General features: G+C 36.6%; 1 protein-coding gene and 1 pseudogene across 1 annotated transcript; both read right to left on the minus strand.

Annotated features, from left to right (window-relative positions):
- Positions 1 to 1221: 1221 nt before the first annotated feature.
- On the minus strand, positions 1222 to 2256 carry LOC120781117 (annotated as a pseudogene).
- A 6961-nt stretch (positions 2257 to 9217) lies between these two features.
- On the minus strand, positions 9218 to 9739 carry LOC120781116 (the record flags this gene model as incomplete). The annotated part of the gene is made up of 1 exon (XM_040113253.1): positions 9218 to 9739. A coding segment is annotated over exon 1 (522 nt), but the record flags the coding sequence as incomplete, so codon positions are not given.
- Positions 9740 to 12250: the final 2511 nt, after the last annotated feature.

A 12250-nucleotide genomic window follows, 5' to 3' on the forward strand; every position in this document is an offset into this window, starting at 1 on the left:
TCTCATCGATCGACGCTTGTGACCAATTATTTGACCAAAAATCACATTTTAACCATTAACCACTCTCCGTGTTCACCTGATATGGTATCGTGCGACTTCTTCCTTTTCAGAAAAATGCATTTGCTCACGTAGATGCTATTCAAAAGGCTTGCACCGGCAAGCCGAAAAAACCATTTGTTCTGTTTTTTTTTTTAAGTCCTATTTACTTTGGAACGCACGTTGCATATATACTAATGAACATATTTTTTAAAAAAGCAATACATTCATTTTTATTATTTTAAAACAAAGAACTCGCCAAGATTAAAGTTGGGCACAGCGCCTGCCTTTTGCATACAAATACATTGTCGGTGGGTAAATCCTGCCTTGTTGTGATCCGTAAATTTTCCACCCACTTTTTCAACTTTTCCTGTTCGAGAATTCTGCTGCGCACTCCCGTACGCGACACTTTTTTAAATTTTTATTATTCATTTTATTAAAAAAGACTATTTAAAAAGACATTGTTAAATGAGACGCGAAGGGTTTTAGTTATAAAATAGTACTCAGCTCTGGTTGCCCAGAGCTCCTTTATTTATAGAATTCCTTATCCTAATTCATGTATTCACCACATGCAGAGTGCATACACATACATATCTTAGTTCTAATCTACTGTACATACGGAAGTATGTACACATATCTTAAGCATAAATGTTCTCAACGGCATACATAAGTTTTTCTTATCTTTTAATAGTTTAGGATCATTTCCGTTCCTTTACATTGCAAGCATTAATATCAGTCTCTAACAGATTGATCAGATAACATATTGACCTAAGATATGCATTTAGGCAATTGAATACAAATGTGCATGTGCACTTGAAAACAACCCCATACCATGTAGCATTGCAATGGGTATTTGTACATACATATTTATATTTATGACTGTATTTTTATGTGTTAGCGATAATGCATATAAATATTTGAAATATGATATCTGTTTCTACACAGATTTACAAAAATATCTCATTTACAAAAGTAGCCGTTAAGAACTGTTCAGAAATCTGAACATACTGCCCACGTTGAAGTGTTTACACTTCAAAATAATTCAAGTACTATTTATAAATCTTGGGCATGTTAATTACATTTTTCTTTACAAGATTGGCGGATCGAACTCGTAATAATTTTTCTAATATAAGCTATTTTTTATTGTATACATTTTAAATTTTTAATATAATTTTCATTTGCTAATATTAATAACTAATTTCGTAAGATATGTCCTCCTAGCGGAAATGAGTGCCTTAGTGCCTTGCTGAATTACAGATGCGTTGTAGGACTAGTGTTACGATGACTGCACCAACTATTAATAGAATTAGGTTGTAAGTACTCATGCCGTAATGCATCATATTATGCCATTCTAAGTCCAAGTGTTTCGAATTTAATCACGGGATTTTTCAGGTCGTATGCCCAATTTCTCCACGTGTAAACTGGTGATCTCTTCGTCGAGTATTTTCGGCAACATATGCAAATCTATGTTGTATTTGTGTCAGCCTTGATCCACAATTCGATTTGTGCCACCACTTGATTTCTGAACGAGTTGAACATCTCAAGCTGGGATGACCGTGCGCGAAGCCCAAATTTACCAGACGTCCTTCGGTAAACAAAATAATATGATTACCATTGGATAGTGTATAACGATAGACTTGGAGTTTGATAATAATTTTCTGTTTGGCGTTGCATTCAAAAATGCGACGTCGATTTCACAATCGAAATTACCAATATTACAAACGATCGTATCGTCGGGCATGTGTTCAAAATGTGCGCCAGTAATAATGTCCTTGCAAACAGTTGTTGTTACGAAGATAATAGCTTCTTTGTATGCTTGCTCCATGGTGGCTACTTCATAGCCGCTTCCGCCGAAACTACGCAGAGGTTATGCACAACTTTTTCCAATATCACATATTTGCCAGCAATAATCACATCGGCCTTTTAATGCCATCAATTAGCTACTCGCGACAACCACAAGATTATAGAATGTACTCTGTGCCACCTAGTCGTTGACGTTGATGGTTGGCACACCGAGACGTCTCTCCTTCGCCATTTCATATAAATTGTGTACACCGGTTGTAGTTTCTTCGCTCAAACACTTGAAGCCCTTCGGGTTCGTAGGAACTTTTCATGCACTAAGTTGGTCAATTCACCACCATTATCGAGAATCAAGTTCACGAGCTGACCATCTGAGAACAGTACGGTCAGTTCAATACTCCATAAGTATTCTTTATTCATCATCCTTTGAAGGGTAACACTGACCTAGTCTTCCTTTTGTTGTGCAGCTGCTGAATCATTGAGTTCACTTGTTGAGTATTTTAAATATTTCAGTGAATTTGATATTTGCTGTCTTTCATTCAAATATTGAACTAGATCGATGTGGATAATTCTATCCCACGCTGTCCAAGTCAACCCAACCGGCACTCTTTTTTCAAAAAATACTCCAGAAATATTTTTTTAAATATATTATATCTAAACATTTACAACATAGTAAAACTGTAAGTAAATTTAACAAAATAAATATAAGGTTATTCTTTTTCTTCTTTTTTAGCTCGAGTCGACCGCATCTTTTTTTATTGATTATTTGAATATTTTTTCTTCAGTAGGAAAAGGGTAAACAATGTGCATCGCTCTTTACGGTGTGCCATGGTTTATCCTTACATCTTCATTTGCAATCTTGGCATAAAATGACGTTTTCAATTCGTCCTCTCTTCCACTGCAATGGTGGAATATTTTGTTCTTTAAAAAATACAAATATACCACTTTTAATATTTTCAAAAGAAACTTGGCATTTATTTCTTTTTCGTGGTTTATTATTTTTAAATTTTCTTTCTTGAGAGATTAATCTTCCTTTTGCTTGTGAAGAAGAATCTCTTAAGTTTATATTTTTCTTTTCAAATGGAAAGGCTGCAGTAAATTTACTATCTGCATAAAATTTTAAATTATTACGAAAGCATTTCTCGTACTGTGTTTCTTTTTTGGTTTTATTAACATATGTTTCAAGGGATTCTAATTTTCTAAACTTTTTTCGTTGATAATCTAATTTTTTATCTGTATGTGTTACAACACCATAGTGAGCTAATTTGGAGCTTATGTTGGTTGATCCGTATATCAACCACCCAAACACACTCTTCTGGAGTTTGTAATTCATATTTTCAACAGTTATTTTTTCTTCTTTTATCAAATCAAAAAATATGTCCGCACCTAAAAGTAAGTCAATCTTACCCGGAACATTAAATGAAGGGTCGGCCAGTTTTATATTTTCTGGAATTGTTTTAACTTTTATGTGTTCCGTGGGCACATTGGACACAATCTTTTGTTCTACAACGGTGTGTAAATTTGCTTCAAAATGATCTGTTTATGATTTTAAATGAAGATTAACTCTTTCATTTGTATTTGTCTTGTTTTGACCAACTTCTTCAATGGTCATAGATTCTCTCCTGGAAGGAAGTTTTAATTTATTGTTTAGTTCTTTGGTTATAAGGTGAACTTGAGACCCATTATCTAATAAAGCACGTGCCTTTATTATTCTTCCATCACGACCTTTTATACCAACAATTGCTGTGGTTAGCAGGACATGTTTAGAATCACTTTTTAATCTCCTATTTTTCGTATTTTTAATCACTGTGCTTTTTGCTTCAACGGATTTGTCTTTTTGGAGCCATAAATGATGGTTTCCTTGACATGTGAGGCAACTTTCGCTTTTACATTCTTTTATATTGTGCCCTGTTTTAAGACATTTGTTGCATAATTTGTGTTTCATTACTGCATCCCATTTGTCCTGTTTAGATAGAGCTTTAATTTTATAGCAATAAAATATATTGTGCAAAGTATTACTTCCCATTATGCATTTAAATTCTGCGTTTTGAAATATTGGTGATGTTTTTGAAGCTTGTGCTGCTTCTAGTCCATTCCCTTCATGGTTCAGAAACGACTGTAGTAAATTTAAGTTAGGTATTTCCTTAGGATTTTTAAGGGAATTTTCATACCTAAGTCTTAAATTGTTGTCTAATTTTTGCACAAGCGTATAATTTAATAAAGCTTATAGCAAATTATCTGCAGACAAACTTTCAGAAATTTTTTCTTGAAATTTTCGTTCACTAAAAGCAGTCTCAGTCACTACTGGTGCATCTAAAATTTGTTTAAAATAAGTATTTGCGAGTAACCTTTTATTTATAAATTTTTCATTAAAAAGGTTCCAAGCAACTAAAAAATTTGTCGAGGTTGAAGGCAGATTCGCAATACAACTTGCAGCCGATCCTCTTAATTTAGTTTTTAAAATACACATTTTGTACGTGTCTGAAACTGTTTGAGAGACTACGAGTTGCTCAAACAATTCTTTAAAAGTTTGCCATTGAGCGTAATCTCCTGAAAAAATGGGAATGTCTACTTGAGGCAACGTAAAATTGGTAGCATTTTTTTGTCAATAGATTTTAATTTGAGTTTGTAAAATCTATTTCTTAATTCATAGAATTTACTCATCATTTTCGTGCTGGCTAATAAATTCAAGCACAGTATCACGAGTTCTTTCTATAAGTCTCTCTATGCTATCTAGAGAGCATATGTCGTTTATTTCGCTGTCTTCAATATTATTTTCTAATTATGTTAATAAGAATTGAAGCCTGCGAACTCAACCAGGATTTGGAATGCATTCCATTTTCCTGGGAGCACTATTTTTACTAATTATAGCGATCAATTTGCTTAACTTGGCGTGCGCTGTCAAATAGAGCGTGCCTACCGACCCTTCTACGTAATTTTTAAAATAATTATCTTTTTTATTTTTGGAATCTTTGGACAGTTATAAATGGTTTCGTTGAAACTCTGACCATTTTTTGTCCAAACTATCCAGGAGTTTTTCCAAATTTATTAAATCTTCATTTATATCCATACTCATGGACTTAAAATGAAGTTTTTGCAGTTCTTCTGCTAATTTACTTTGGTTCTCCATTTTCCCAAAAATAAAATAAACAATTGTATATGAATTAAAAAAAAACATGAAAGATGCTCTTACCTTGTTAAAATATGGATGATGGAATATATATACATTAATTTTTTAAATTTTATTAAATATATAATATATACATATTATATATTACTTTGTTTTAACACACTTTTTTACAAAAAGCAAAAAAAAAATATATTTTTTTTTTAAACACGCTTTCACTTTCACTGCAGGATTTTGAGAACTTTTTTTTTATATATTATTAAATTTTTTTTTTTAACATAATATTTCACTTTCACTCGCGTGTGCTTTAAATCTCGTCGGGGTTACCAAAATGTTAAATGAGACGCGAAGGGTTTTAGTTATAAAATAGTACTCATCTGTGAATGCACAGATGACCCTTTATTTATAGAATTCCTTATCCTAATTCCTGTATGCACCACATGCAGAGTAATATTGAACAGTCGTATTGAATCGAATTATTGATCGTATAGACTTTCCGCGACGAACTTGCTTTAAAACTAAAACTCCGTTGACGATTTCTTCCTCAACTTTCATTTTTGGCGCAATTTCTCCAGTAAAAAATATATTATTATATATTGTATACATAAATATATATATATTTGACTTCTAACTGCTTGTGTACAGTGTACAAAAACCTTTCCAATCAAAAAGCAGAATCCGCTCTTTATCTTTCATTTTGGCACAATTTCCCCCGTAAAGCATGCATCTTATATACTATATAAAAATGAAATGCCTACTTTGTCTGTCTGCGCATTACTCCCGAACCACAGCACGGAAAGACGTGAAAATTTCCCTTGGGGACGGTCCTAACGTTGGCCTTTTCTGCAAAATCACCCTTGATTTCGCAATTTATGTCTATATTTATAACTCAAGAACGGCTGAACCGATTTGGCTGAAAATTGGTGATGAGGTGGATTGGAACCTCGAGACGGGCATGGGCTACTTTCTATCGTTTTATGTTAAAAGTCACAACAATTCATTGCTACAAAAACAAATTTCAAATCATAAGTATATGTTCAATATTCATGTAAAAATCATTTAAATATGTTTTTACTTCAAAAATACAAAATAAAATCACACAGCTACTGGGAGGGTACAGTGGTTTTTGTTTACATACACATACATATTTGTGATTTATAGTGATAGTTGTAACTGAATAAGAAAAGGTTGAATCATAATTTGAGATGAGTGCATAATAGCATAATATTCCTGAAACATTGCACAGAACAATGTAAAATTTAAGAAGAACGATTTGTGTCTATGTTTTTTTTACGTATAGTATCTGGGTTTTAGCCGTCGAGTTTGCAATTACCATATAATTAGAAACGAATTTTGATGTCCCCCAATTTGGGTCGAACTTTTGGGTAGGGGCAAATTTTGAAAAATCCCACTTTGACACATTTAGAGTGCTCCAATCGAGTCCAAATGTATGACCGACCCCCACTAACTTTGGACGGCCGATCAACCCATGCCAGTGGCACACCCCCTGGAACTCCCCTGGGGGGTTCCCATGCAATCATTTCAAAAAATCACCATTTTTGACCTTTACATGAAAAAATCAGCTAAATGGCAATGTTTTTTCTTTATTTTTATTTATTTATTTATAATAATATTTATTTTTTCTCTTAAGAATTTTATTTAGTCAGAACATATGTAACGTGGCTTTTACCACCTTACAATAATTTACGTCAACTTCGCTCCACAGTACGTCATGTACCCTCACCATACCACCATACGTACTAAACTTTACCGCATTGACTACGCACACAACTTACCTCACTACGATGATGAAAGCTGCTAGAGCTTTCCACCGTACGTACTAACGCACCATACGCATACAACTTACCTCGCTACGGTGACGAAAGCTGCACGATGCTGCTATAAAAGCAAGCACTTTACACCGAATGCGATCATTTGCTCCAGCTCGCCGAACCGGACGGTCGCCAGCATCGCACAGGAAAATATACAGTAAGCAGTACCGTAGAAGTAGAAATTTCGCAGGCATTGCGCAGAAAAGGCATCACACTTCGGTGTGATGCCAGTGCTCGCATTGACTCTGCCGTAGAAGTGTAGTGCATACCGTTGAGGGTTCTTCGCAGGCATTGCGCAAAAAAGGCATCACACTTCGGTGTGATGCCAGTGCTCGCAATGACTCTGCCGTAGAAATGTAGTGCATACCGTAGAGGGTTCTGCGCAGGCATTGCGCAGAAAAGGCATCACGCTTTGGTGATGCCAGTGCTCGCAATGACTCTGCCGTTTTGTTAGGTTGGTATCGGTACGCGCAAAGGCTCGACCGTTACTATAAGGGGCACAGCTGCGCTGCTTCGAACAGCGTCAGTACCACTGCTTACGTACTGTAGGGCACCGTTATTAGAAACTAACGTGACTAACAGGCGACACGTAAGTGGAGTACAGTGTTAGTTGATAGCTGGAGGCCAACGAAGACGGTTGGCGAATAATAAAATCTCTCCTACACAGAGGAGCCCGTCGTATACATCACCGTGCCAGTCGCAACAAGCGTCAACGCCTGGCTCATAAATTCCGTTTATTTCCATCATCGTGCGAGGTTCAACAAGCGTCACCGCCTGACTCATCAATCCCGTTCATTTTCATCGCCGTGCCAGTCGCAACAAGCGTCAACGCCTGGCTCATAAATTCCGTTTATTTCCATCATCGTGCGAGGTTCAACAAGCGTCACCGCCTGACTCATCGATCCCGTTCATTTTCATCACCGTGCCAGTCGCAACAAGCGTCAACGCCTGGCTCATAAATTCCGTTTATTTCCATCATCGTGCGAGGTTCAACAAGCGCCACCGCCTGACTCATCGATCCCGTTCATTTTCATCACCGTGCCAGTCGCAACAAGCGTCAACGCCTGGCTCATCGATCCCGTTCGTGTTCATCACGCTGGTCTGGCTGTCCGCATAAGGAGTGGGGGTGTGGATATAACTTTACGAGGATAAAACTCGTCTCTTTTTGCTAAGGGTTCGTGGGTCCCAAGGCTGACCCTGGAGCGGCTGAGCATACCTCAGCTATGGACGAAACCCCGTTACACATATGTAAATGAAAAAATCAATTTAAGTGAGTTATAGAAAAGAAACTAAAAAAAAATTATGATTTGAAGTCTTTTTTTACTTTCAAGTCTTTCAAGGTGCCCAATTTCGCACATCTCTCTAATGTCGTCGCCATAACAGCCTCTACATTTTCCGGTATAACCCGTTTGGAAACGCTAGCTAGCAATTGAACATGTCGTTCCGTTCCTTGTATGTGTGGTGGAATTTTTGGATCATTAAACGGTGGATCATCTTGATTTAAATATTCTTTCAATGTATCGTACGGAATGCTTCGCGTGAATGGTGGTTCAAATACGATATTTATATTATTCAAATTGATCATTTCCGTATAACTTGTGCAATTAAAGTTTATATCTGGTTTTTTATAAACTCTAAGTTCCATTGGCTCGTCAACATCGGTTCGATAGCGTAGAATTTTCTTGATGGCACAGTCGCGCTTTTCTTTCCTATCATCAAACAACATTGATAACAAGATATTTTCCGAATGCGCATAATATGAATTATCTTCAATTACTTGATTGACAATTTTGCGTAAGCGAGGTTCTAGAAATCGTGGCCAACCAATGAACTTGAAAAATAATGCACTGCCGTATACGACAGAGCTGTAATACTTGATATTGAAGTACATTGACACATAACATTTAATTATAAATTCAACCAGAATTCTTAAATTTGTATCTGGATTTTCCGTTGTCACATATAATCGCAATATTCTAGCGGCCTTGGTGAGCCACCGAGAATGTAGCAATTTTCCCTGGTTTGATGTTAGCCAGATCCACCCGGAACCACGCCGCTAGAAATTGCATGGGCCATGTCGTATAAGTACTTCGAATCGGTGGAAAATTCTTTTTTTTCTGGAACAGGGGGCATATTTTGCAACTCAATTTTCTGGAAGCCGTCCACCACCTAAAAATATATAATAAAAAAATAATTAAAAATGGTTGACAATTGTAATAAATGAGTGATAGCAATAACTTACCGGAAGAGTTTCACAAGTTTCGATTTGACGGCTCGGTTTTCCGGTTGCCGATCTTGGTCCAGTGCTGGTTGATTTATCCAAAGCTTCAAACAAATGCCCGCGAAACGGAAGTTCGTTGAAGTGTAGAAGGCAAACAAACCAATGCAATGGTCTTTTTAACAGCAATTCGAATCGTCGTATAATTCCACCGTGTGGGCCAGTGTTTGATGGCTCACCGTCCCAGTGTATATTCCCAATTAATGTATCCAGTGATATATTTTTATCGTTGAAAAAACCATTTAATTTGGTTGTTTTGTATTCAACGGTTTCATGTTCCAGTCTTACATAACCAATCAATTCAAAATTGGGTTCTCTCAAAGTAACAAGGTGAGGTTCTTTTACCCTCCTAGTATGATAGTTATCATCAATTTTATCTATCATTAAAGTATCATCTTTTCTGCCATCGAATGAAAACGCTAACAAATTGGTATCATCTAACCGTTTGCGAAGCACTTCTTGTCTGCATTTCTCTTTTTCTCTGCGAACTTTCGATTTATCCATGATGAGAGGTTTCCCATGCTTATCTTTAATTTTAAAATCTTGCAAAAGAGCGGTTCCCAATGCTGATGCTACTTTGTCAGGCACACCAAATTTGTCACATGCCAAGGCAAAGTTAAAACAATCGTATCTCTCTGTGTATTGTGAACTTGTGCTTCTATCCATATCTTCTTGAACCGGTGGCGGTGCGTATGTTGAATCGTCGGGATCTTGGTATGTTGGCATTGATGACATAGACGTTGCTCCTTGCTCTTCAGTTTCCATCATAAATGCATTCATTGTTAGTCTTCTCTGATTATCTTGATCGTGAATGAACTCTTTGAGGCGTTCGGGAACCCAGCCGCATGCACATGGAGCTGCCTTCAAATCGCATTTACATGTTCCAATGTAAAAATTGTTTCCAGAGATTTTACATACTCTGTAAATTGTTGGGTGTTGTTTCTTCTCTTGATTTGGTCTTGATACTCGTCAAGCAATTTATTCAATTTATTACATACACTTTTTTTCAGCATTATTTCCATACCAAGTTTTTCCCAAATTCCAATCAACTTATCTTTTACTTTAATAGTGAATGATTTATGGGAAAACTTTTTTTGTTCTGTTTTAGCACGTTCGCTTAAGTAAAAATGATATCTCAAGATATCCAGATGGGTTGGTAAATTAAGATCAGTCAAATCAGTAGACACACCAAAAACAGTAACATCATGCTTGGGTATATGACTCATTGGGTTTTCGATAGTTATTGATGTAGTTGCTTCATCTTACGGTGTAGAGGATGGTAGATTCATTGTAAACTTTTTGATTTGGAATGGTTACATCACTTATTATTTTTTTTGAAATACCATAGTGGTTATTGCTTTAGTTCTCCTCACTTTCAGAGGTAATAAGAATGAAATGGTAATTTCAATTCTATTTCAAAATTTGCCCCTACCCAAAAGTTCGACCCAAATTGGGGGACATCAAAATTCGTTTTAGAGGTATGGTTCCTTCGGCAAAGTTTCTTATTTTGATCCCTAGAATATGATTTTCATAGACCAATGGGCGATTTTTTTGCCTCCCCACAAATCGACCCGGCCTAATATGTGTATATGTGTAACGATATACGATGCTGATGCAGAGAGGGGATGTTCGAGCAAGCAAATAACTGCGGCAATATTGCAACCCTAATGTTTTTTGCAGATACTCAAACAAATATTTTGCGCAGCGTGCAGGTGCATTGTAGAAGTGAAATTTTAGAAATCTTAAAAATTAATTTTTTAATCAATTTAACAGTGGATAACTAGGTGGACAGTGAGTGTAGTTTGCCTCTTAAATACAAAAAAGCAAGGAAACAAAGTTTTTTGCGTAAAAAATGTAACTTATGACCGAAATTTTAAAGAAGAGGGCAATATTAAAATCGCAAAACTTCTTAAAACAATTCGATTTTATCCTCCGGATATATCTCGTCTCGAGCTCGTCCCTGTGTACACGTTGTGGAGCCAGTGGACATGTAGCGAAGTCATGCACTGACGATCCTAGCTGCATGCTTTGTAAAGGAGCACACTCAGCCTTGAGTACTACTTGCCCCAAGTACTTAGAGATGGCGAAATCTTTAGGAAAATGACGATATTGCAATTAAATCTAAATCACTGCGCTGCAGCACAAGATCTGCTTGAACAGACAGCATTTGATAAATCATTGATGTCGATTTATTAAGTGAACAATACTTCCAGCGTTCGGAAAGCATTTGGACCACAGACAAATCCGGAAAAGCTGCAATATGGTCATGTAAAGGACAACCATTTATATCACGCTCTAGATATCACAACTGTTTCACATGGGCAAATATACGTGGCATATACATACTTTGTTAGCTGCTATGCTCCTCCCAGCGCCCAGAATTCCTCCTGGAACTTACTCTAGAAACCAGAAGCAAAGCACCAATTATAATCGCAGGCGACTTCAATGCGTGGTCGACCGCTTGGGGTAGTAGGCGCACAAACCACCGTGGACGTCTACTACTTGAATTCCTCGGCCAAACGAATCTTACGATCCTGAAAAGCGGAACGCAAAATACATTTCAAAAAGGATACAAAGGCTCCATAATTGATCTCATGTTGCCAACGACGCCCTTAGTAGGCACATTAAGTGAGCGGCGTCGGACATATTTACAAATATGACCACTTGGCTATTATTGCCGAAGTCTCATATGCCAGAGGGACGGAAGGCCGCAGCAGGAGCACATCCCAAAAACGAACTTGGAAACAAAAATACTTTGATGCTGAACTTTTTGAGATGGTCTGGAGTTCAGAAAATATACAAGGCGAAGACACCATACACTTGGTATCCGCAGTGCGAAAAAAATTGTCCACAGCTTGCGAAGCAACCATGCGTAGCACAGCACACCACAACAACCGAAGGCCAGTGTATTGGTGGAATGAAGAAATATCTGCCCAGATAGCATTGAGTTGATTGTATGGTGATTTACGTATCATTATTGATTGTTCTTGGTGAGTGTTTTTGGATAAATTTGCCGTTTACAATAACAAAATGTACAAGTATCAAAAAACGCTCAACAAGTTGATTAAATATCAATTTTGTTGTTTCGTGATTCCGTTATGAGTATACAGTTAACAACATCAAAATATTTCTTTTTGTGACAAAATAATGCATGAATATCTCACTAAAATAAATAAA

The sequence above is a fragment of the Bactrocera tryoni genome, unplaced genomic scaffold (assembly GCF_016617805.1).
Source record: "Bactrocera tryoni isolate S06 unplaced genomic scaffold, CSIRO_BtryS06_freeze2 scaffold_303, whole genome shotgun sequence".
NCBI classification, from domain to species: Eukaryota; Metazoa; Arthropoda; class Insecta; order Diptera; family Tephritidae; genus Bactrocera; species Bactrocera tryoni.